Raw genomic sequence first — 27,428 nt, forward strand, 5'->3', positions numbered from 1 at the left:
TCCAGGCACAACTCATAAATTGTGCGAAGACTGCACCTTGATGAACCCAAAGGAGATCCAAAATCATGATGCAGAGCTGTACATTGCCACACATCTGTATGAGCCACACAACTCCCACTCCTGCTTGAAGTCAAGGGCACAGACCTATTTCAGCTCTCAAAACAATTCCAGCTACAGATCCTTTTTGCAGTTGAGGTTTGTCTCGTAAATCCAAGTCCAGTGTGAGGCAGAAATCAAAGAAGGCTAAGCAGAACTTGTCCCCATCCCGCCTCTCTCTTCTCATCGGAGAGGTCACAAGGAAGTAAAGGTGCCACTCAGTCTCATTCTTAATATTCTTTTGAGGAGGACATTTCATAGTTGGTCCCGATGCACCCCTAGCTTTGTGACATCAGTGACACCACAGCAGATAGAGACCTTTAGGGAGGCCATGTTACGTATTTTTGGCACTTTTTCGGTTCCCTCCTGCATGCCTTCAGGGCCCAAAGATTGGTAGGGGCCTCCAGTCGGGTTGCTGTAGGTGGATCCCTCCTTAGTGCCATCTGTGCCTCTACACCTGCTGCAGGTTCTGCACTGACTCAGGTGCTAGCTCCAATGCCATCTCCACGACCTGCGCTCGTTTCTTCGATGTCCGACTGCAGCAGTGCCAGAGGGGGGCCCCTTTGCCTATGTCCAATTGCGAGCTGAACTAGTCTTGACTCGTATCAAGGTTGCAACCCAATTCCATTCACATACACCCAGTCCCTGTGCAGTTCGATTCAGAAAAAAACGATTCCTCCACCTCAGAGTCGCCCTCAATTGCTCCACCAACTTTTTGGTTCTGACTGTGATGAGGGTTTGCTCTCATTAAGTGATAACAGAGGAGATGATGATTTTTCCCCACAATATGATGAAGACAATTTGTATATGAAATTTACAGGAGGACAGTAGACTTGATATTTCCCCCCTTATACTGTATTGATACCTCCCCCACAGCCACCAAAAGAAGAAAGTGATTATTTTATAGTAGTGGTTAGACTTGCTGCTGATGTCTGGATCTAAAACAACTTCTGTGGAGGTAAAAAGTAATGTCCTTACTGACGTCTTACAGCCTGGGCAGACTGCCTGTGAGCCTTTACTGTCACTCAACAAAAACCTATCTGATGGGCACCTGGTCTACACCTTGCTTGTGAACAGGCAGGTTTCAAGACGCCCCAGGTCTGCATGTAGCGATCCTACAATTTTCAGGCAGCACCATACTCCGCAGAGTAAATCCTGACTCATTTCCAATGAGCCCCCTGGAAATGGAGCTCATTGAGGTATTCGAGAAATTAATGTTTTCTTTGACCACCCTAGCTGTAAAGTCAGTCAACGCAAGTTGCTTACTGGGACAATACATACACGCCCTTTGGGACACGCCCTTTGGGACATGATTGGTGAGGTTTTGCCGGCAGTCCTAGAAGAGTTTTAAGTCATTCCTGGCTCAGGCTATTCAAGATGGACAGTATTCAGCCAAATATGTGATTAAGGCTGGCATGGACATTGCTGATTGGTTGTGGCAAGCAGTTTGCACTAGTGTGGTGCTCCACTGCAACACATAAATTAGATGCATAGGCTTTCCTGGTGATGTGCAAGCATCAGTTATAGATATGTCTTTCCATGGATTCTTCCTTTTTAGCAAGAAACCTGATTCTGCCCTAGAGTTCTTCAAGGAAATTTGAGCCATGGCATACTGTTTGTGCCTTTCGATACATGCATACAATTCCCTTAACATTTTCAGACCCTCAAAGGCTACTCAATGAGGCTTAGCATACAGGCATTGGCCAAACTCAATTCCCCTCCACAAGCCCTTCACCCCCACCTCCCCTGTTGCAGTCTTCTCAGCCTTTTCGTGGCAGGAGACGGGGATCAAGCACACAACGTACAAGTCACTGGTGCTATGTAAAGCGCTCTGATACCTGATTCGGTTCGGGTCTAGTTCGCGCTATATAAAACTCTGCAAAAAAAAAAAACAACCTTCCTAGTCCTCCACCTCTGCAACATCAGCTGCCAAGCCACCCTTAGCAGCACCCATCCACTTTGTGGGATGCAGAATCCGTTTTTAGTCCAAGGGTGGCAACCTATCTCATCCGACAAAGGGACCTTCCAGATCATTCAATGTGGCTATACACTTCCATTTCCTTCAGGCCTGCTGCATATTCTGTCCACATCAAAGCAGCTTTCAGAGAAGCTCCTGTCCATCTTGTTGCATCAGGTTCCGATTGTACTCTCCTAAGGGGCCATAGAATATGTACCAGACTCTGAAATAGGTCTTAGTTGTTATTGACACGATTTCCTCATGCCGAAAAAAGATTAAAGCCTTCATCCTATCCTAGATCTTTTTCCTCTGAACATCTTCCTGTGGAAGGAAAAATTCAAGATACTCAAGTTAGTCGAGGCTCTGTCTGCCCTGGATCGCAACGCCTCTTTGATAGCCTTGGACCTACAAGACGTTTACATTCATATGCCCGTCCTGCAGTCCCACTAACGTTACCAGTGGTTAAAGGTAGGGCAGGAGCATTTTCAATGTACTGTGCTCACCCCCTTGGCTGTCCACAAAAATGATTGGGGTGGTCGTGGAATATCTTTGATGGTTTGAGATATGAGTATTTCACTACGTACATATGACAGTAAACCTCTTGACATTGTTGGGGTTCATGATCAACACTCTGAAGTCACACCTGACTCCTTAGCACAGGCGTCTCTTTGAAGAACATCTGTCTTTGATATGATGCAGTTGTCGGATGTCCCACTGCCATGAGTCCCGGACATTCGGGCTATGATCCTAAGGTTTCAGCCTCGATCCTGCGTCTCACTGAGAGTGGTTCTGAGGATTCTTAGCTTATTGGCCTCCTACATCTTTACTGCTTACTATGCCAGGTTTTATATGGAGGCTCTTTATTGGAATATGAAGTCTCAGTGGGCTCAGCACCAAGGGACCCTGTTGATTTCAAGTGCGGATTTGTAGGAGACTGCATAAAAATTGTATTGGTAGCTGCTCGATTGCAGTTGGACCGGCAACGAGTCCTCTACCTTCCCCACCAAAAGCTGACAGTATTGGTATCGCATCACTGCTGGGTTGGGGAGGTCATCTAGGAGAGATAGAGATAAGAGAACTCTGGTCTTTGGCAGAAACACAACTCCACATCAGCCTGTTGGAATTATGGGCCAGTCACCGGGCATTGAAAGCCTTCCTATCCCCCTTAAGGGGAAGTTGATGGAGGTTCTCACGGACAACACCACTGCCATGTGGTTTTGCAACGAGCAGGACGCAGTGGAGTCCTGAGTCCAGAGCTTCTACGCCTCTGTAGTTGGCTGGGGCATCAGGGCATTTATCTGATCATGAACCATCTAACATAAAAAGTGTATTTGTAAAGCGCACATGCACCCCCAAAGGGGCATCTTGGCGCTGATTAACATATATTTATCTGGCAGGATCTTTAAATGCTAGGGCAGATGATCTAAGCCTAGTGGCATCTAGTGGATCACGAATGGCAATTGCACCATGAGGTGGCACAGGGCATCTTCCAACAGTAGGGAGAACCTTGGGTAAATGTTTTTGCCACCTTCAAGAATGTGCAGTGTCAACATTTTTGCATACTGGAGTTCCCAAGAAGGCTTTCTTTGGGAGATGCATTCTGGCTAGAGAGGAGCATGGGACTCTTGTGCACCTTTCTGCCTCTGCCTCTCCTGCTCTTGAGTTCTAAAGCAGATCTGAAACAACCAGGCCCAAGCCATTATGGTGCCTCCGTTCTAGGCCAGGAGAGTGTGGTATGCAGAACTTCTGAGAGTAAGCATCTGTTCTCCGATCAGGTTACTGCTTCAGGAGGATCCTCTGTTACATCAGCATGGCATCCACATTCTACACCTCCATACATGGAGATTGAGCGACGGCAGTTGACTGCATTTGATATACTTTCTGAGGTTATGAGTGTGATCCTTGCTGAGAGGCGCCCCTCTACAAAGTTTGTTTATGCTGGGCCCTGAGTCAGATTTGTAGCTTACTGTGGAGCCCGCAATACAGACCTGTTGTATGCGAAACCATTGGATGTTTTGTTTGTTTTGTCTTTGGCCCAGCAAGGACTTGCAGGGAGCTCTATTAACAGTTGTCTGCCCTTTCGGTCTTTTGCGTTTACCAGACCAACCTTCCTTCTTTAAGTCACCAGTAGTAATACATTTTATTAAAGTTTTGACACATGTTTCCTCAAAGTATTTGTGATGCCACAGTGGGACTTTAATTTGGTCCTCTCTTTACTCACCTGTACCCCTTTCAAGTTGATGCACAACTACTTGTTGTGTCTTGCAACTCTAAAGACTCTTCCTTGTTGTGATCACTTCAGTTTGTTGCATAGGTGAGCTACAGGCTCTTTTGGTGTAACTGTCTTACACCACTTTTGTTCCAGACAACTGGTGCTGAAGACCTGGGTGGCCTTCTTGCTGAAAATAGTGACACTTTTTCACGTTGGGCAATCCATCATCCTCCCAACGTTCTTTGTTCCACTTCACCCCTTGAAAGCGGAGGATAGGCTCTATTTGTTTGGACCCCCAAAAAGTTTTTGAACTTTAATATTAATCACACCAAAGACTGTTGTATGGAGGATCAGTTTGTTGTGGGGTTCTCTGGGGCAAAAAAAAGTAAATCAGTCAGGAAAGGACTTTGTCAAGGTGAATAGTCATTTGGATTAAGATCTGTTACTCTGGCCAACAAGCAGCATCTTGAAGGACCATGGGACTCATTCCACCAATAACAAGGCTGCCATATGTTGGCATGCAGACAGCCTGCCAGCCCACAACGTGGGCGTCAGTGCACACGTTCACAAAGAACTACTGCCTTAACAGCTGCGTCTGACTAAAAGGAAATGTTGATCCTGCAGGATTTTCTGGTCTCAGCCCTCTCCACGGACCCTTGAACTTGGGGGGGAGGGGGGGGGGGGGTACTGCTTTGGTATCTATTCTAAAGGTGAGAAATCTTTTTCTGGTGGATATTCTATCTAACCACAGAATCCTCACTACCTGCCCACCTCCCCATTCTATGACGTGGACTTTTTTTAATATCTAAAAAGTTCTTAGGTTAGAAATTAGCACACTGGTAGCAACAATTGTTCATGCTCTGCATCGAATTGCATAGAAAAGGAAAATGAGAAACGGACGTCAGCGCACAGGGGTGACGTTTAAAAACGGATCTGCTCTGTCACTTCTGGGGCAGAACAAAGTCAACAGGAGGAGCACTGCGGTGAAAGTTTCCAGATCCAGTCTGGCACCTGGGGATATTCTGATGATGGTGAGGAATCTGCAGCTAGCTAGAGTAGCCACCAGAAAGAATGTTACCGAAGGTAACGTGTTCTTCCATACATTTCACTTGATTTTTTTTTTTACAGCTTTCCATGTAATCTAAATGACTACCAAAGTAGTATGTCAAAGAATGAAACCATACACTAAATATTAGTACACGACTAATCTTGTTTATCACATTAAGGCCAATCCTTCTGACTTTGCCAATGCTGGAAAAAAGAAGCAAAAATATTGCTTTCGAAGAAGAATGCATACCAGAGAAAAAGTGGTGAATGTTCATATTTAGAATAACCCCTAATGGAAGCACTTCCTGGAAGGAGGAATGATGCAACTTCGGTAGATAGCATGAGGAGAGAGTAATACTCATCTGGGTGGACATGAGCCAAAGCCCACTTTAAGCATATTTTAAGGAATTGCTAAAAAAAAAACATCCAGACAGCTGCGTGTCAAGCTAGAACTAAAAAGGGAAGTTTACCGCTCCCACATAGGACACTATTCATTTATGAACATTTTAGATTTGTGTATACAATGTGTGCAAACTACATTTGCGAGTGCCCTTCTTTACATGTTGTTGGTATATTAAAGCCAGCACGGTTGATTTTGCTAGTGATTGTTGTGAGTATGGAATGTAAGCCTGTGTGCTGTCAAGTGATGAGAGCGCTGACACCTCCCCACCCCCACCCCCCTCCTGCAGTGGTGCTTGACCTCCCTGTTTTTTGAACAATGCTCCCTGAAAAAAAAAACATTGTGCATCGCCTTTTCACGTTTAAATATGTCAGCAGTTGATTTGGCGTGTAATACGAGGGATGAAAATGAATAGGACTTGCAACGCGAGTTAAAACTTGTTTGCGGTGTACAAGGTGCATTACACTTGATTTAAGAACATGTTAACCTTAATTATTTTTGCAGTGACGTGTGAGGTTTACATTTGCAACTTTAAATTCACGCTGCTTCGACTGGCAACGAAGTATTCTAAGAAGCTCGAGTTGTAATGTTAGTAGAATTAGAGAACATGGATTTACTAGACTATCAGCCCGATTCATCATTCTCCCGTTTTGCGAGCCCCTAATAGCGATTCATAAGGAATCGCTATTAAGGACTTGCAAAACGGGATTCATGTAGGAATTGCCAAAAATATTGCGATTCCTACATGTTCCTTATTTGCGATTAGCAAATTGCTGATTAGCAATTAGCTAATCGCAAATAAGGATGCGATTTCAAGGGTGCAGGGGTGTCCAAAGGACACCCTGTAGCACCCCTGAAATGTAATCTACATTGGTGTTGCGCACACACATGTCCAAAGGACATGTGTGTGTAACATGCAACTTAGAAAAATGCATTTAAATGCATTTTTCTAAGTTTTTGCTATTTACCACGAGGTCTGACCTCTCGGTAAATAGCGGCCCAAAATTGCAATTTCGCAATTTTAAAATGATTCATGAATTGCATTTAAGGAATCTCAAATAGAGATTCCTTAAATGCAATTCTTTGCAAATGTGCGAATTCTTTAATAGCAAATTTTGCATTTGGGATGATGAATCCCAAATGCAAAAACTGCACTCGCAAAAGGCAAGATTCTGAGAATCTTGCCCTTTGCAAGTGCAATTTAGCTTGATGAATCAGGCTGTTAGTTTGGGGAGAGCAGGCATGACTTTACCCTCAACATCTCCCATAATCCCCCATCATTACCATGGAGTAGGCGAGGCTTGGTTCTTTTTTCTTGAATTTTAATAACTATTTAAGTTAGCAATATGTAGCATGCAACTGTATTTACATTTATACAATCGATAGTATTCTTTGTTTTACAATTCGAATTTGAAGGCATGTTTCTGGAGCCTTTTCCCAAAATGTCTGATTTTCTCCTAATAGCTAACTGGTGGGCGTGCTTTGTGTTTATTTACTGGATGCTGTTTCTGTTCTTTCTCTTTAGATTAGAATATATAGAGGTCACTTTATCGTAATTGAAAAAGGTAAGAATTATTCTTTCAGCAGGCTGCGCCGGGACCTGCCTGCTAGCTCATTTCACTGCGGCTGTACTAACCGGCTTTTTTATTTTGCTTATTTTTGTTAGTGTCAAGTCTTTTTTATGGTTTTTTTAACACCTCGTTCTTCCAAAATACACATCCCCATTAAGCACCTTGAAACAAGTGTCTCTGGAAATTGCCTGGCACTGTAGTGGCACTAACATCACACTGCTATAATATTAGCATGCTCCTGCCCCTGCATGTCTTGGCTTCAAGGGAAAACACGCTTTTTTTGTCCCCCTTCTGCTTCTGTTTGCTTCGGGCGGAATCTGACACCAACACCTGCCACACTGGAAAATGTCTTTGTTGCTTGCACTTTTGTTTGAATTGCTGCAAGGAAGCCAATGGGAGTTAAATCCATTTACTTTTTTTGTTGCCTAAGCACCATGGAATAGGATCTAGAGATGGCGCAGATAGGAAGCGGCACGTGCTGGGCTGTTTGCTGGCTCTTTCAGTTAGCCCAGTCCCTAATAAGTGGCTGCTTTCCTCGAAGGGCAGATTGCCCGAGCCCGGGCTTTCTGAAAGAAACAGCTGGGGGCGGAGGTTGGGGGTTTGGGGAAGGCGGGGAGACAAATGAGCCTAAAACAGTGAGCGCCGCGAGCCTAGAGTTTGGCGGGGCGCAGTTTAGGGTTCCGGAAGTAGGCTGCCCCACACTCCAGGTGTGGCCGTAGCAGGCTTGCTGCTTTTGCTCGTTTGTGCGTCCAATTTACAAGGCTGGGCGGGAAAAGCAGAATTCTGACCGCACGCTTGCTGTTACAGGAAGGGTGTTGGGTCTGCAGAGTTCTTTATTCCCTCCTCCTGATAAAAAAGGAATTTTGGTGACATATTATTTACAGTTGTTTTGTGACGTGGTATAGTTTTTTTGTTCTTTCTAAACGCTTTTTGAATGTTGTTTTTACAAAAAAACAGGAATCAGTGACGGATGACGTGCCTTTAATAGGTTCACTGGTATGTTTGGAGGTTGGTCGTGGCGCCCAGCAATGGGATCAAGGCAGGGGCAACACGCTTAGGTCCTTACTAGAAGTAACCGTTGATCAGCAGGAATTCAGCATATTGGCAATAGCAGAAATAGTGGTATTACTGAGGGATTATGACTTAATTCAGAGTATGCCGTTCAGAACACCAGGGAACATTTTTATCCTTCAAGTCCATCAAATCACATAGTAGCCATATTACACAGTCCTTCCTCCCTTTCCATTTTCTTTATTTTTGCGATGTTCTGCACTTCATCCTTGTCTGTCACTCCAGTTTAGACGATTCACTTGTGTAGAAAAGTGGGATTCTGTTGCAGTACCCCCCCCCCCACACACACACTTTTTGCCTGACTGATGCATGTTTGACTGAAGTGCCCCTGGATTCCTGCTAACCAGGTTCCTAGTGCCTGTGTTCTTTCCTAAAACTGTACCTTTGGTTCAACAATTGGCACACCTCTGGCTCATATTTAAGACCTATGTAAAAGGTTCCAGTTGTACCAAGGGCCTTATGACCAGAGAGGGTCTCTAAGGGCTGCAGCATGTATTGTGCCACCCCAAGAGACCCCTCACCAAGCAGAGGCATACTGCCACTGCAGCCTACGTGTTTTGGTGCAGATAAAAGTGAAGAGGCGACCTGGCACACATCCCTGTGTGTCAGGCCTACCAGTACTGCAAGAGGCATAGATAAGCCACACCTACAGCAGGCCATACAGTCCTAAGGCAGGGTGCACTATACCTCCGATGAGGGAATAACTGCATGAGCAGATAAGCCCATATAGTGCTTAAGTCCATTCTAAGACATTATAAATGCAAGATGAAGCCGCACTAATTACATGGGCTGGGAGCACGATTTCCACAGCCCCATGAAGGCTGTTTCGTACCAAACATCTCAGAATAGTGAGCCCACACTGATACCAGTGTTGGATTCATTAGTAAATGCACTGAGAAGGCACCTTAGAGGTGCCCCCTGAAAACCTACCACACTATTAGTGTGTGCCTGACTGGTCTACACCAGCCTGCCACCTCTAGACATGTTTCTGACCCCCTGACTTGGGAGCCTTTTGCTCTTGTGGGACATACATAAAGCCTGCTCTTGGTGGTGATGCTTCACACCTACCCCCCAAGCATGAGCAGCATTGAAAGACCGTGAGCCTTAAACACTTCCCGTCCTTTGCCATGCAGACAAGGGTCTCTCCTGCTCGTGGAGATGCCTGATCCCCTGACCAGGCCCTACTTTTGGATACAAGGTCAGTGAGAAAATTAGTAAACACAAGAAATGTGTCCTCTCTCAGCCAGGACCGCCCCCCTCTAAGATGCCCTGAACTGAAGTGACCCCCTCCTTTGAAAATCCTCCACATTGCTGTGGAGCATTTTAGCCAATGGGGTTAGGAGTATGCTCTTACCCCCAACCCCCTCCTCAGGGGAAGTGGACATACAAAGGGTGTAGTCACCCTTAAGGTAAATAGCCCATTGGCTACTACCTTCTTATTTAGGGGCACCCCTGAATCTTTATCCTCAGATTTCCGACAACCTACGAAGACGAGGACAAAGAAAAGCCGACCCCTGCATGATAAGGTGCTCCAGTGACTGCCGTGGTCCAAGCCTGCCAGCCTGTCTGCCAACTTTGCATGACTCGTCCCCAGACCAGTGACCTCCAAAGCCCTGGGAGGACTGCCTGCCTTCAACAAAGACTCCTGATCTCCATTGGACAGCGGACCTGTCCAAAAACCAAGTATCAAGACAAAGTTTGTCTGTGGAATCTAAAAGTTGACCACTTCTGCACCCAACGCCCATGACCCGAGTCCAAGAGACCCGCCGGTCCAGAAAAGGTTCTCCAGCGATCTTGAGCAAGAGTCTCTCATGGGTTGACCCCTTCCGGACTCCACATCGACGTCTGCAGCCTCTGCACAACGACCCCCCCCCCCATCTAACTGCGACTGCATTGGTAAGCTGACTTCGGACACCCCTGCACCCGGAGCCCTAGGCCTTGGGGAGATCTCCCAACGCTGTCCCGATGCCTGAGCACATTCCATCTTACCGGTGGTGCAGTTGTAGGACTCCATTGATCAGCCTCCTTGCCTGAGCCTGCAGCCTTTTTCCAAGATCAGAGTTCCCCATTGGTTTACATTGGGTGCCCGACGCTGTGTTGGCACTCTACACTCGGCCGCCCATTTGCCGCTGAGGGTGTAAGTTTGGTGCTGTCTTGTAGCCCCCTTGTGCTTGCCTTAACCTCCGGAGACTGGGTTCCAAAACCGTGGTACTTACCTGCAAGTAGTACCACTTTGATTGCTCCCTTTCGGCATTGGATAAGATTGGCACCAATCCCCGAGTTTGACCTCTGCACCCATCCGCCCCTGTGCCGGTGCAATTTTGTTACTTACCTGAACCTTGCCTGGTACTGATTCTTGATCCAAAAGCTTAATACTGTAATCGTTTACTTATCTGCAAATTGCTGATTGTGTTTCCTCTCATAGGATAACATTGTACTGATTGAAAAATGGACTAAGTGCCAACTTTTGATATTGAAAAACAGTGACATCGAAAACGTATTTTACTTCAACAAAGTATCTTTAGTTCTTTAAAATATACAAAAAGTAATATTTTTACAAACAGTTGGTCTCGGATTTAGTCATTGAGTGTGTGTAATCATTTCTTGCCTGTGTGCATCAAATGCTTAACACTGCCCTCTGATGAGCCTAACTGCTCGCCCACACTACCTCAAAAGAGAGCATTAGTATTCTCTACTTCAGGCTCTTTATAGCCACTGGGGATCCACTGGACTCTGTGCACACTGTACCTTACTTTGGTATAGTATATACAGAGTCAGGTTCCTACAACTTCGTGTAAATAAAGAGCACCATTACCTAGGGAATTATTCTCCCACCTTCATTCAGTGCTGCATATCCAAGTATTGAAAAATATCACATTAACAATCATCAGCAATACGTCAGTAATGGTAACTGGTGCCATAGTATAATAGCCTGCACCTACCTACCGTGTGAGTCGACTACTCAATACCTGTGTACTGCCTCCAATACCTCGGGAGGCTATGGTCATCTTCATGATTTGCGGGTGGGATAATCCTTGCCTCTGTGTCTTTAATAGAATTGAAACACCATCCATAGCTAGGAAAGCTTTCATTCTATGTCCGGACCTGAGGTGAGGATTATGCTAGTTTAAAGCTTACTCACCACCACAGCAGCCAAATTCCTGACTGATTTGAATCTAAAAGTAGAGTCAGAGAACAAATATGTCACACTCATTATATTTTCAAGTCTAGCATCTAGAGTATAGGCTTTAGATGCCATTGCATCTCTCACAGAGTGTATCCCAATAGGGCTGGTATAGATGCCTGCTTCCTGCAGCACAGATCGGACCCATCTGACAATGTTGGGGGATGACACCGTCCTGATAGGCTTTTTGATGAAAATAAGCAGCTGTCTTTCCACCAGAGGCTATAGTTCTCCGTTATGTGCTTGTATACTTTGATACTTTTTAATACAGACAGTTTGTGGTTACCATCAAAAGAGAGATGATACCATTAGAGAATCAGTTTTTGTCTTTCTAGAGATGTGAAATGTGATTCCTTCTCGGGGTAAATACTCTACCTGTAATGTCCAAAGCACAGTTACCCTAAACCCTTCTACAGGAGATTAAGCTCAGCAACATAGCCAGTTTACCTGATAACTCTTTCCTGGAAAGGTATCGGTTATGTTGCCACAAAATGAACAAATTAAGTACCCGATTAACATCTCAGAGGGGTAAAGTTTGAGGTTCAAGAGGTATGAAAGTTGAATACCCTCATTTTATTTCTTACCAAAGGACATTCTCCCACCGGACCACCATCGATGGGGTCATGGCCCACTGAGATGGCATATCTGAAAGAATTTACCGACCTGTAACTCATCCCCTGTTACACTGATTCCAAATGGGAATTTAGGACTTGTACAACGTCAAACCCCACAGGACTCTAGTTCCTTTGCACATACACACTCAGCTATCTTGTCCAGGCCAATTTATATTGTTTGATTGTGGAGTTTTTCCAAGCGTTAGAGAAGAGTTCTTGAGCTTGTTCCGAAACTCCCGGACTTGCCATCTTTTTCTGTAATCTGCCATACCATGCGAAGCAGAGTGCCCTCGAGCACCAGCTTTTGGTGATTCCCTGACTGATCTCAAAGAAGATCCAAAAACCGGGGTAGATGGATTGGAGAACTCACAGGAAAGTTCCATTAGAACTGGATACCAAACTTGAGATTTACACAAGGTTGTCAGAAGGACCAGGTCCACTTGTCTCTTCACTTTTGCCAGTATGGAGGTTATCGTTGAGAATGGGGTAAACTCATATCCTGTCTTTACACTCCAGTCTTGGAGAGAGGCATCCCTCTCTGCCACCAATGGGTCCCGCCTCCAACTGAAGAACCTGTTAAGTTGACGGTCCAACCTGAAGAAAACACGTCCCCCAAGAAGAGTCTTCATCTTTGGTCCAGGACTTGGAATAACCAGGGATCTAATTTCCACATGCTCATGTCCTGCAGCTGTTGGGAATGCTGGGACACCACCTTGCTGGAAGCACCAGGAAATATTCTGCAATCTCCGAAATCTGGACGCTCAGTCAAAAATCCCAAAAGGTCCTGGCCACATCCGCAAGGGCTTTGGACCTCGAACCCCTCAGGTGGTTGACATAGCGACCTGCTGAAACATTGTCCATCTTCAGTAGGATGCAACATTGGGCCCTGTCCTTGGTCCAGCATCAAATCGACCAGCAGTTGAAACAATTTATTTATAGTCTCTGTTCTTGATATAACCAACCTACTCCTGTGGACAATCTCCCACAGCAGGCACCCCAACCATACCTGCTGGCATCGGATTTGATAACTAAACCTGGACTTGATCTGAAAATGTGTGTCCCGTTCCATGAGTCCATCTAAGTTAGCCAGCAAATCACTGATTCTGAACACGTTAAACCTCTCCGAAGGTGGAAAGTCTTGAGACACTGTAGCTCCCTGTAGTGGAGCGAACCTGGAAATATGGCCTGTATGGAAGAGGAGAGGAGGTTGATTTCCTTCGCTATCTGGTGTAGGGATGTTGTTGACTTCAAAAGAGTTTTCTGTAAGGTTTGTTTGCTCTTCATGCTTTTCTTGACAGCAAGCTGAGACTGACATCCTTGGAGACCAAAGTGAAACCTATTAATGTCATTCTCTTGATGGGTGCGATATGAGACTTCTCTTTGTTGATCACAAAACCCCGAGATTCTAAGAGACCGGCCACTATCTGTAGATGTTCTGTTAGTTTACATGAAACATTAGTCCATGAGGAGGACGTCGTTGAGATAGACAATGAGACGAATGTCACTGGCTCTGAGGTATTCTATTGCTGGCTTCAGCACCTTGGTGAAGCACCAGGGTGCCGACGACAAACTGAAGGGTAAGGACTGGAATTCAAACACATGTTTCCATCTGAATTGTAGAAACCTGTGGCGAGGCCTGTAAATGGTAATCAAGAGACATGAGTCCTTGAGGTCCAGCTTTACCAGCCAGTCTTGTGAGCACTGTAGGTCCTCAGGAGGTGAATGCCCTCCATCTAGAAGTGGCAGAACACCAACGACTTGTTGAACTCTCTGAGATTGATGGCAGAGAGCTGACCCTCTTCCAGCTTTTCTACCAGAAATAAGTTGCAGAAGAAACCTCAGGGTGTTGGACATTAGGGGGATATAGCGCCTTAAACCCAAAAGCGCCACCACCTCGAGATCTATGAGGGAGGCCTTGTGTTCTGAGAAAGTGATGGGACAAGGCTGTCTGGTCTGGCTGGGAGAGACAGAAATCTATCTGTAAGCCTTACACTGTTTGTAACAATCTTGCGTCGGTAGTGAGAATATACTAGTTGTGCACAAAGACCTCAAGTCTTCCTCCTACCCCTAACCAGGAAGAAAGGGTAACAGCGTTAGCAGCATCTTCTCTGTTTCCTTTGAAGTTTCCTCTGGCTCCTCGCTGTCGTGTCTGTTCCTTAGAAAGGAAGCAAATTTGGCTGAGTCTTGCCAGTACTCTCCTCTGGAGCCCTGACCTCTGTATAAAGGCTGAGAGACAAACTGGCCAGCCGTGTGCCCCCTGCCATGGCCAGCCCCAGTGAAAACCTTGAGGGCAAAGATTCTTTTGATAAAGGCCTGCACCTTGTCAAGGGAAGTAAAGGTAGCCACAAACGTCCCAAGTTCCTTTATGAACAGGTCCCTGAACAGGCTCCCTTGAGCCACTGCGCCTGCTTCCGAAGTGTCCAAATCCCCTACATTGAGATCTACCTTGATAAGGGACCTGCAACATTAAGTCGACAACTCACAATTTGTGTAGGATGATGTCCCGTTGGGCCCAGCCTGATAGAACCTCAGGGGACACTAAGGATCTGGACTCCTTTACTTCCTCAGCCATAGGCATGATTTTGGTCAAGGGGCTCATAACAGCGAGGAGCCTATCCTACCATCACTGCCAGGAGCGGTCGATACCCTTTTCTAGGTTGCAAATATATTTAGCCAGGAATGTGGCCATTTTGGTGTCAATTACGGCGTGAGAGCTATTTTCCCTTCCAATGAGGGGAGTGGGTGCTTTCCGCTCAGAGGCCGTTGCAAACCTCCTTGCCAAGAGGCTTCCTTTGGCATCCGGCCACTTATGTGGCCACTTTGTCTGCAGGGAACCACTAAGTGCCTGTGGAGGATCCTCCGGATTTAGCATGTTTGCTGTCATGGAACCAGGGTTGATAGGGTAGGGGTGGAGGAGTTGTCTTGTGGGGTGCGCCAGGGTCTGGAATGAACTGTGTCCCAATCTGAAAATCTCTCTGGGAGTTGTCTGGATTGGTAAGGGCAGGCCTGTGGAAGCGAAATAGGACTGGGTCGCCTTCGCTTACTTCTTGGCCCTCAAGTGGGGTGGGGAGGGAGGGTCTCCGGCAGGGGTGATACTACGGAAGAGGAAGGCCCTCTTCAATTTATCGAAAGCGTACAGGTCTACACGTTGATCGTGTTTCTGTTTTACCTTCGTAGGCATTGCCCCCGAGTTTGAGGAAATTAAGATTCAGCAAGGTCTTCCCTCAGCAGGAGTTTGTACCAGCTGCTGTAGGGACTTCTTGTAGGGAGACATGGTATAGGAGACATCCTTGTGGATGGATGCATCCACCCCATCACAGAAGGTGTAATCAAAAGGAAAATATTGCATTGCCTCCTCCTCGAGGAGTGAATTTTCAGATTCCTGCATTTTGCTTCAAATGTGGCAGTGAGGAGACCAGTATGTTGTTTGAGGTCCCTGGGGTCTATTTTGCTTGGGGCATGAGTGCTCTGGGACACAAATAACACCCTTAATACTGGCACAGGTGAACTGCCTGTGTCCCTCAGCTGTTTGATGCATTTTTTATTCAGTTACCAGCAAGCGTCTACATGGTGTGTGTCAAGCAAATACAGTCTTGATACAGGTGGAGAAGTGTGGCTCACTGGTTAGAGGAGGCAGACCTGGAAGCAGAGGTCAGCCCAGGACCAGGGTTCAATTCCCGGCTTCGCGGGGTCTTGAGTCCTAAAATGTCCATGGACTCGACAATTCTCGCTCCGGTGCCCACTCGATTCACGGGTTCACACTCTGCGACTCTGGGCAATAGCTTGCTTAATCTCCACAACGGCCCCTCGCGGCGGGATGCCTGGCTTTCACCTTGTGGATACCCTGCTGGGGTTATCTCACAGGGGAATACCAGGACGGGTTCCCTAAGCAAGCGCTTAGAGACCGCTTGGTGATTTGCGCTATATAAAATTCCTGTACAGTCTTCCCCCCCCAACTCCCCTTCCCGAGGTTTTCTGACTAGACGGGCAGGGTTTATGTTCTGGGATTGGGAGCGCAGCTTCGAATTTGGGGAATATGCAGTTGAGTGTGCCAATCGCTGAGGCAGATAGAGTGGTGCAATGCCCTCCAACAGCACCCTCCACTGGCTGGAAGACCAGCTCACATCGTGCGGCTGTGGGAGTAAGCGCGTCCTTGGGGACCCAGCTGTTTAGGGAATACAATCAGTCATACTACAGCAAACATAGAATACTATAACATCGCAACCCAGACCCCAACAGGAGAGGGACCACAGCTTACTCCTCTGAGGGGCTGCGAAGCAGTGAAGAAATAGGGAGGAGGGAAAGGGAGGAAGGACTGTGTAGTGGAGCCTACTATGTATTTGGATGGACTTGTTGGATACAAATGTTGCCTGCTGTTCATGGGAAAGATATTTCTTTTAGTTTTAAATGTTTTGAAGGCTGTATAGAAATAAGGCGAAGAAAGAGTAACCCTCGCTATCAGTCCTGACATAGAAATCATTACTATATCACTGATTTCTAACTATAATGTCGCAATTCCCGCCCCTTTCCCAGGGACCAAGCCCTTCTGGATTGACCCTGAGAATTATGCAGTTACTGCCTGTCGTATCACGGTAGCGGTCATATCAGAAACTGGGGTTTCTGCATAAATCAGTATTATCAGTCCACTAGTCACGAGGACTTTAGTGGTGGTCACCAGGAAAGAACACACTAAAAAAATAGTGGGTGTTCTTTCCCTTGCACTTCATACTCAACGTTTTAATTCCTATAATATCAGCTTGCTCTCAGTGAGGGCAGGATAGTATTTTTTACATGCGGTACTAGTTATTTTTTATTTAGCTAGATAATTATTTTATTACCTCTCTGTCAATATATTTTACCCTTATTATTTTTGAAACTTTTGTTATGAAAAGTTCACAAGTCATATATGTGAAGGCGTTAAATCTCTGGCTGTGCCCCTCCCCCTATACGCTGCTGAGTTAATTATCTAAGTGTTACTGTGCCCTCCTATCCTGTTTTCTTGATTAATTAAGGGCAGGACTCTGTTGAGGAATAGAGTGCAAAGCCGGGCCTAGCCACTGGAGACTCCCCAGACAGCTCACAAGTAGAATTATATCTGTATGGGAGCCTTTGTTTTGTGCGGTTACTGCGTGCTCGGCTTGCAGCTGCTGCCTCTATCAATCAGAATAGTTCAGAGGGAGCTTCAAGGTTGATTGCATAGTTTGGGGCTTGCCAGAAAAAAAAAACTTTTGACTGGTGGAATGTGCAAACTCTAAAGGCTAATGGAATGTTATGGGTGCCATAAAGTGCCGAGGAGTGGCTCGTCTTCCCTGTTTGTACTGCACCGCTTTTCATATGCACTGGCGCTTGATTGTTGGAAGCCTGCACGAATATTGCTTGAGCTTGCCCCATTGTCTGAATTTGTATTACTCTGACCATCTGCCGTTCTGTGTAACTGCTGGAACATATGATAGAAAGGCTCCCGCCCTCCCCTAGCCTCCCTGCCCCCAAGGGAGAAAACCGACTCCTAATTTCTAATCCGAAACTAACGAACAGCCACTTCTTTTTAAGGAAGAATGCTATGGAGCAATAGCCCTAATTTTCCCAAGATAGATTTTATAAACGACCTCAAACATGTTGTTCAGGTTAACGAGTTTTTGAAGTTTGTAAAAGTCTGATATGCACAGGTGTATAACAGCTGCATGTGTAATTGCGTAATTTATTAAGAAACTTGTATCAAACAAAAAAAAAAGACCCTCACATGCAGTTTGAAAATGAACCTAATCCATTATGTTTTGGTTATCTGCATAGTTACATGTGTAGCCTTTTTAATTGCTATAGCTATTTTGTGCCTATACAATGGTGGGTTTTGTTTATAACAAGGTTTATACGCTTTTCTCCTCTGGGCCATCTAGCTGCACTGGTGCCTCTTGCTGTGTTCTTGTGCTCGTGCCTCGGCTCTAGGATGAGCTTTTGCTACTGTTTAACCTCCCGACCAATCACCGAAAGATATGAAGAAGTTCCTGTTCTGTTGATCCTTCTTTCTCGAGTCTGGGTCAACTACGTTTTTACTCCTTAGTTGCTGCAACCCTGTTTGTGCTGGTTTGTAGTACGTGTTGGTGATTGTTAGCTCAATACAAATAAATAAAACGAATACACACAAGAACATTGATCACGTTGGGAATGACCTCTGTTTTATTTCAAAACAAGAAGTTCATGAGCCAACACTTTTAAAATGTGGGTATATTATCTCCATATTAGAAATTGTATCATTTGACAGTGGACACTCCTAATCTTATCTCCAACCGTTGGCTTTCCAGCCTTGGATTCTTTGCAAAGGAGGTGCCAAGAGGACAACAGCCATATGCCACAAATGCTGCCAATTCAAGTGGACTGGAAAATATTCACAGGGAGCAGCAAGATATAGCCCTCATAAAAAAATGAGAATCCCTAGTCATGCCACATGTTGAAAACGTAACCCAGTATGACAATTCAATGCTCCACTGATTAGGTGTATAGTAGCATGGCTTTCGTACAGACACACGTTGACCTTTCCATCCGTCCCGGATGTTGCAAGACCCATTACTTATAAGGATAAGACCTGCTTGCCATTAGCCATAAGAAGCAGTGCTTGAAGTGCCCTCCCTCAATCTGGAATGATGTTAATAGAGACTGTGCCGCTTACCTAAGAAGTACCCAGGTGGCACCATATCCATAACTTTAAGAATGTTTTCGTATCTCCAGCCGAGGTTGAGGCACAAATAAACTGATTTGTATTCGAACTGCACATAAGAAACATGTCACCCGTGGCGATTCTATGATAAATTTGCACATGGGTAGGATTTGTGAAAATACATTATTTTCAAAAGGCCACTGTATAAGCTACATCCTTAAATTTTTCTGCAGGAAACAATTTGCCTCAAGAGTTGAGATAACCTGTTACAGGAAGTAGCTTCCATAACAAAGCGTTCTTTAAAGTGACATGGATTTGGAGGCACTTTTTCCTTTAAAGAACTACCTCTGCACTGACTATATGTGCCCAGTAACTGCCTAAAGGTATAACTCATGAAACATTTCTTTGTTTGCACAGTGATCCAGAGATTGGAAAAAAGTAGAGTTTTCGGAAGATTGCAATTCTGCTCAGTCGAAATTACCTTCATGAGAGAGTCATTCAGGTGTAGGAAGAACTAAATTAGTAATCTTTTTTGATGGACAGCTAATAATGTCAGACGCTTTGTTGATTGTCTTGGAGCTGCACCTTTAACTAGCAGTCGTAGTTGTTGAGCATGAATCTGCAATGTTTTTCCGTTACTGGCGACAACACACAAATAGACTTCGAATAGGGAGCATGTAGTCCAAAGTGAGCACTCAAATCATCTTTCTTTGTAAACCTCTATAGTTTGCTCAAGCACAGAACAGTCCGGTTTCTAATTCTTATTTTCAGTCTATAAGTAATAAGGTTACAACAACTCCACCATCCCTTCCACCTGTGGTGAAACCTTTCTTGTACCAGTGGCCGAGTTGAAGTAAAAGCTCTTAATCAGATAGGCCTCCGTTGCTGATTGATAGAGATCAAGAGTAGAGCCTCACTGTCTTTATTGATGCCAGAATCCTCAGATCTAGATAAACGTGAGTCCAGTTTTGATTAAAGAAGGAATGTAATTCAAGATTCTTAACTTGTGGCCCCTATGGATCGTCTCATTGCTGCTCGTCGGGAAATTTAGAAGTGGAGGATAACATTGTTCCCTAGAAAGTCCTCCTGTTTGCTATGTCTAGCTTTGTGGGAAAGACTAGATCGCATAGAAAGCATTATTTCTTAAATGATTGTGGAAATCCTTCTCAGTGATGTGCTAGTGGGGCCTCTTGGAAAAAGATAGTGTAAGACTGGTAAAAGGATAGAATTAATACATTTTAATATCAGTAATTTCTTTTAAATTCGAGGCATAGTAGCAGACGTTCTGAGCAACAAGTATATTGACAGTTTGTGTTACTATCAGTTGTGACATAACTCTTGTAAGTATTGTCTACATAGTAGAAAACGTGCATCATTTGTTATTCTGACAGTTGTACTCGTTCTTTGGAAAACGTCTACTCTTCCTTGAACTGAAACAAAACTCTGCTAACCCCTGTTTAGCAGGAGGACTGCTACGCAAATGCAAATATTTTTTCCGAGTATCCTGAAACTCTCATTAAACCAGCATAGCATCTCATTTAAATTAAATCAAATGGTATTTAGAATATTTCCTGATGGCATGCTGAAGTTCCAAAACACTGCCGAGGCAGTGAACGGTTTTGTTACCTCTCAGCATGAAAATGAAACGTTGGCTGGGAAAATGTTTATGAATATGAGAAAATAAAGATTTAATGAACTGATTCAGTAAAACAAAATATCCACAAGATTTCTTTCAATGAACTGTTAAACATGCAAAGCCTCGATGTGTGATATTTGAGTGGTGCACAACAGCATTTTAAACTGTGGTGTTAACTTTTCTCATGGCATCATTGTTCAAACTGATGATTCCCAGTTATTCTATGCAACCTCTGATTCTTAAAACTCTATTCCTGGTGGCGTTCATTTCCGCCCATAAGGTTGGTGAGTTACAGGCCTCATCTGAAAGAGACTATTAGTTATAGATTCCTTACCTTAGAATTACCCCTAGGCGTCATACTGGATCCGGAGAAATGTTTTCGTAGCTGTACCCCTGTGCGTCGGTAGGTGGCGGCGGTCGACTCTGCATTCGCCGTGGTTGATGGGATGATGTCGCGGTATCAACTGAGACGCTGCCCTCGCGCGCTGACGTCACTTCTTTTTTTGCTGCACCAGCCAGCGCAGATCTGGTGAGAGCGGTACCTCCAATCACTTTTTGACTGATATTTTGTAACTTTTGTCGACTTCTTTTTTTGAGTCTTGTTGACTCCTGGTGCACTAGGGATGACACGTCAAACCGGCTTCAAGGCTCGTGACTCCTGTCACAAACTGATGTCGGTCACGGACTCGCACCTTATGTGCCTTTGGTGGCTGGAATGCGACCACGACCCGAAGTTGTGTTCCGACTGCCGGGCCATGAACCCAAAGTCTTTCTGGGAGCGGTCCCGAAAGCTTCTCAGTCCCCTCCAGTCCGCTCTGTGCCGCTCGAGGTAACGGTTGAGAAGGGAGGTCATGGGACCGGTCGCGGAGTCGTCGCCACCACTCTTCATCGAAGTCTTCGTGTAAGTCGAAGCGCAAAAAGAAGGCGAAGAAGCATCGTCGCTCTTGGCCTTCTCCCTATCCGTCTGCCGACTCGACGCGAGAGGCGGATGGTGCTCCCCATCTTAAGGATAAATCAGCGTTCCCTCTATTTGGGGTCGAAACATCAACATCCATAACCATATCAACCTGTACTGGTGATATTATCAACGTCTTAACCAGGGTCGGATTGGGATCACAATTCGGCCCGGGCACTCCCCCAAAAACTGGCCCACTTTCCCGGATCGTCCCTTTTATGGATCACCATCTGGTTAGTCTCCGTAGACTAATTTTTTTGAGAAATGTTAGCATAATTACATATTTTAATGCTTCTAGAACCATTGAGATTGGCATAACTAGAATATCTGCATACTGGCGAGGAGAAATAAAATAGCCTAGGGCCACAACACTTTGCCACTGGATTCAGGCAAGCCGGGCTGAAGACGGCTGAGATGCCAGAAACCGGTCCTCGGAAGCTTGTTTCCAGTCCAGGGAAGGCATGGCTTGGCAGTTCGGGCTGGACTGTTCCCATGAGGCACAGGGTAACACTGCTTTGCATATGGCCGTGTCTGAACTGGGGTGGCAGAGTGGGCTAAAGAACGGTGATGGATTAAACCCAGATCTGTTGACTGGGTGTGTGTGTTTGATTGGTTCGGATGCTCCGTCCATCACCACCCCATTTTGAACCACTTTGTTTGCCATAAGTTGGCAGGGTATGCTCAGACGTGAGTCCCTTGCTCACTTTGCCACTGGATTCAGGCAAGCCAGGCTGAAGACGGCTGAGATGCCAGAAACCGGTCCTCGGAAGCTTGTTTCCGGTCCAGGGAAGGCATGGCTTGGCAGTTCGGGCTGGACTGGTCCCATGAGGCACAGGGTCAGACTGATTTGCATATGGCCATGTCTGAACTGGGGTGGCAGAGTGGGCTAAAGAACGGTGATGGATTAATCCCAGATCTGTTGACTAGGTGTGAGTGTTTGATTGGTTCGGATGCTCCGTCCATCACCACCCCATTTTGAACCACTTTGTTTGCCATAAGTTGGCAGGGTATGCTCAGACGTGAGTCCCTTGCTCACTTTGCCACTGGATTCAGGCAAGCCCGGCTGAAGACGGCTGAGATGCCAGAAACCGGTCCTCGGAAGCTTGTTTCCGGTCCAGGGAAGGCATGGCTTGGCAGTTCGGGCTGGACTGTTCCCATGAGGCACAGGGTCAGACTGATTTGCATATGGCCATGTCTGAACTGGGGTGGCAGAGTGGGCTAAAGAACGGTGATGGATTAAACCCAGATCTGTTGACTGGGTGTGAGTGTTTGATTGGTTCGGATGCTCCGTCCATCACCACCCCATTTTGAACCACTTTGTTCGCCATAAGTTGGCAGGGTATGCTCAGACGTGAGTCCCTTGCTCACTTTGCCACTGGATTCAGGCAAGCCGGGCTGAAGACTGCTGAGATGCCAGAAACCGGTCCTCGGAAGCTTGTTTCCGGTCCAGGGAAGGCATGGCTTGGCAGTTCGGGCTGGACTGTTCCCATGAGGCACAGGGTCAGACTGATTTGCATATGGCCATGTCTGAACTGGGGTGGCAGAGTGGGCTAAAGAACGGTGATGGATTAAACCCAGATCTGTTGACTGGGTGTGAGTGTTTGATTGGTTCGGATGCTCCGTCCATCACCACCCCATTTTGAACCACTTTGTTTGCCATAAGTTGGCAGGCTATGCTCAGACGTGAGTCCCTTGCTCACTTTGCCACTGGATTCAGGCAAGCCGGGCTGAAGACGGCTGAGATGCCAGAAACCGGTCCTCGGAAGCTTGTTTCCGGTCCAGGGAAGGCATGGCTTGGCAGTTCGGGCTGGACTGTTCCCATGAGGCACAGGGTCAGACTGATTTGCATATGGCCATGTCTGAACTGGGGTGGCCGAGTGGGCTAAAGAACGGTGATGGATTAAACCCAGATCTGTTGACTGGGTGTGAGTGTTTGATTGGTTCGGATGCTCCGTCCATCACCACCCCATTTTGAACCACTTTGTTCGCCATAAATTGGCAGGGTATGCTCAGACGTGAGTCCCTTGCTCACTTTGCCACTGGATTCAGGCAAGCCGGGCTGAAGACGGCTGAGATGCCAGAAACCGGTCCTTGGAAGTTTGTTTCCGGTCCAGGGAAGGCATGGCTTGGCAGTTCGGGCTGGACTGTTCTCATGAGGCACAGGGTCAGACTGATTTGCATATGGCCATGTCTGAACTGGGGTGGCAGAGTGGGCTAAAGAACGGTGATGGATTAAACCCAGATCTGTTGACTGGGTGTGAGTGTTTGATTGGTTCGGATGCTACGTCCATCACCACCCCATTTTGAACCACTTTGTTCGCCATAAGTTGGCAGGGTATGCTCAGACGTGAGTCCCTTGCTCACTTTGCCACTGGATTCAGGCAAGCCGGGCTGAAGACGGCTGAGATGCCAGAAACCGGTCCTCGGAAGCTTGTTTCCGGTCCAGGGAAGGCATGGCTTGGCAGTTCGGGTTGGACTGTTCCCATGAGGCACAGGGTCTGACTGATTTGCATATGGCCATGTCTGAACTGGGGTGGCAGAGGGGGCTAAAGAACGGTGATGGATTAAACCCAGATCTGTTGACTGGGTGTGAGTGTTTGATTGGTGCGGATGCTCCGTCCATCACCACCCCATTTTGAACCACACTGGCTAGGGTTGCCACATGGACGGTACCAAATAGAAGAAAATCACCCAAAGCCAGTATTTTTTCCTCTGACAGGTATGTACTATGAGTAGTAAATGTAAGGCTTAATACTCTGTGACTGATAGTTTAAAAAAGAAAAGTTGAAAAAATACGTTACAATGGAATAGGGAAGTTTTTTAATATAAAGAGTTCTCTTTAATCATCATTGCCCAGCCTTTGCAGAATCTGTCTGTTTATTTCTTATTATTTTTTGTAGTTTTATATTGTGTGAACTCGGCCTGAAGTCATTAAAGCAATGTACATGGCCAACAGTTACAGTATACAAGATTATGCTAATACATTATACAAGATTAAATTCAATTTTAGAGTCGTGCCTGTGAGAGCATGCCCTAGCTATTGTGTACAAAAGGTGCTTGGAGCCCGGGCATTGCTTACTATTTGTGCATTTGATGTCAGTCTTCTTTACAGGCTCCCTAATTGGCCAGACCAGGCCAAACATCATTTCTGTGGAGTAGGGACAGAGGTACAGATTGATTAAAGTTAATCTATGCCCATCTGCTGCTCACGACTGATTGAGATACTATTTCTCTCCCCCTCCAACTTCCCCTGCCTGCTGCTCCCTCCATATCTTTTGCACTTTTTTTCTTGCTTTTCAAATTTTCAACATGGTCCAAGGCGGAGAGAGGTTTTTTTTAGGTTTCAGTTGCGGCTCTGGACTTGAAAATATATGAAAACTCAGTAATAGTGTTATTTTTCAACAGTGGAAAGAAGTCCACTGACAACTTTCTCTCATGTTTCCCCAGTGGTATAAACACCATAAGTGAGTACTGCTGGGGCACTCATATTTCTGGTTCAGCAATATCCCTGGACTGCTCAAGGCTGCAGAGAACAGAATCTGAAAATTTGCTGGGGGAAGCCCCCCTCTGTGCCCCAATGTCTTCTTTATAAATGCAAAGGGCTGATGTGTTATGTATTTGTTTTATACGGCGCCACCCCTTGACCTTCTCAGTGCCTCGATGTAGCCACAAATGTACGTCGTGACTAAACAATGAGAAATCTGGATACAAGTCAACACTCCCAGTTACCATTCTCTTATGTTTTCCATGCCTGAACGTTCCTGAAACCCGCAATCCTAAAAAAATAATACATTTAAAAAAACATGCACCCCACTTTTCAAGAAGTGCAAATTGCACAGACCTTTCACAAGCAAGGAATACCCCTCCTTTGCATCAAATATCTTATAATAAAAACACACTGGTTCGTGAAGCCCTTCTGTGGCTGCCTAACACCCTTTCTCTCTGACAGCAGAGAAGTCTCTGATGATTACTATTTAGGAAGCTTGTCCTACAGGACCTCATGGTTTACAGGTGACTCATTTCATGATATAATACTCTGTTCAGCTTTACTCGGTTACCTATAATCAGGGGGCCAACGGGTTTTGCCACATGTGTGCACTTGCTTTATGTTTCGCTGACATCTTACTGTACTGCATTGTTCATTTAACTCTTGTAAATGTTCGTTTACAGCACTGACACTGTTCCACTCAGGGCTTTCTGTACTTTTATAGACACACATTTTGTGCAGTGCTTCAGGTCTGACCTTAATGCCCTATCCAGTCTTTAAGCCACGCACCCCCCTAAGAAGGCCTAAAAGACACTGGGGCTGAGGTGACAACACCTGGCTGCTAAGAAGGCCGCTTATCTTACCCCCCTACCAGCCCACCATAGCCTGAGGTGAGAATGGCACAAAGGCTACAAATCACCCCCGCGCATATTAACACCCTACCCAGTGCCCCCATAACCGGAAGACTATGGCCCAGCAGGGGATGACACTGCTTCTGGACAGGCAGGCCCCACGAGACAGGGGGCCCGAGGCGAGAATGGCCTAAAGGCCAGAGCAACACCAGGCCTCCCGTCTCAAATTGCAGCAGGTCAGGAGAGAGTGTGATTCTGGCGCCTCATTAGAGTGCCGTGCCTGTCGGGGAAATAGGGAAGACTAAGTCTATTGGGCCAGTTTGCAGAGGCCCAAAAAAAACGGCCCACAAGTGCCCCTGGAGCACCGGCCCATCGGCCAATGCCCGAGTGCCCGCCTTCCCAATCCGACCCTGGTCTTAACTTTTCCAAACACTATAGGATGCATTTTAAGACTGTGGTTGTTAGTATTACAAGGGAGTTCCAGCCAGGTGTCCTCGTAATAATTTGTATATATTCATTGTATATATTGTATATAGGCACTTAACTTATGCCCCTTCTTGATGTCTTCACGAGCACTTTTTTTAATCACCTTCCTCCTTCTCACTCACCATTGAGCAACTTCATTTTGAGTAAGATATCTGCATAAACATAAATTTGTTATCTAAATGTACGATAAAGCAATACATTTTTCGCATCTTTGAGTGTGTGTTATTAATGTTTGGGTACTATCGAAAAATATTCCAGTGGTGACCAATTGTGCTTTGTACTGTGAAAACTAAGGCACATTTGGTCACAGAAATATTGCAGCCAGGTCCTCCAACTTCTGAAATGTTGCTACCTTTCAATAAGGCCCTAACGGAAGCACCATGGTCCAAGACTTGTCTATTGCTGCCGGTGAGCTCACCTATGACTAGCTACCCTAGGCCTGCCATGGAGGGTGACGTCTTTCCTAACACAGCATCTGATACTTAAATCTTAGTTGTATGGGTTTCTGCCGGTTTTCTGCGGCTAGTAGGGAGGAATTTGCTCTTTCTTGCCAGCTAGCATGCATTTACCTCAGACCAGTGGGTCCTGGAGGGTGTTTAAAATGGTTATGTCATTCCCTTTTCTTGTTACACCTCCTTATGTTCCACCTGTTTTTGTTCAGACTGCGGTAGACCATGCCGCTATCCTCTCCAAGAAAGTTCAGGCTTTGCTTCCCAAAGGGGCAATAGAGAGAGTCTCCAAGGTTAAGAATGGCACTGGGTGCTACTTCATTTATCTCATGATGAGCAAGAAGGACAGTGGGCTGAGACCGATCATATAGTTTCGTTCCTGAACACCTTCTGCAGGAAAAATTCTGAATGCTGATTCTTGCCCAGCTCCGCTCTGCTTTTGATCCTGGGTGTTCAAGAAGATGATGACAGCGGTTGCAAAGTGGACCATCCTTGCAAGTCAAGAGTACACATATTCTCATACCTTGATGACTGGCTGTTGAAGGCGGGCTCATCACAATCAGTGGCAGACCACCAATGGATGATGGTCTCATTGCTGTCCTCTTTGGGGTTCTCTGCCCACTAACCAACATGCTATTTTCTTTCAGTACAGAGGGTTCCCTTTATTGGGGCTGTCTTGGACACATGGTTTTCCAAGTTTTTGACCCTTGCAGTGAGCCCGATACATTCTGGATATTATAAGCCCGATGTTTCACACTCA

General features: G+C 45.9%; 1 protein-coding gene across 5 annotated transcripts in view; it reads left to right on the top strand.

Moving 5' to 3' along the window:
* RALGAPA2 (Ral GTPase activating protein catalytic subunit alpha 2) overlaps positions 1-27,428 on the top strand; it is a 1,907,250-nt gene that overhangs the window by 1,828,122 nt on the left and 51,700 nt on the right. The window contains exon 41 of one of the 5 annotated variants that reach the window (XM_078649330.1): positions 7,238-7,277. The exons of the other annotated variants lie outside the window; for them this stretch is intronic. Coding sequence (XP_078505456.1) covers positions 7,238-7,242 — 5 coding nt within the window. The 3' untranslated portion in view covers positions 7,243-7,277. The remainder of the gene's footprint in view (positions 1-7,237; positions 7,278-27,428) is intronic. 5 annotated transcript variants of the gene reach the window in all.

Source organism: Lissotriton helveticus, chromosome 6 (assembly GCF_964261635.1).
Source record: "Lissotriton helveticus chromosome 6, aLisHel1.1, whole genome shotgun sequence".
NCBI classification, from domain to species: domain Eukaryota; kingdom Metazoa; phylum Chordata; class Amphibia; order Caudata; family Salamandridae; genus Lissotriton; species Lissotriton helveticus.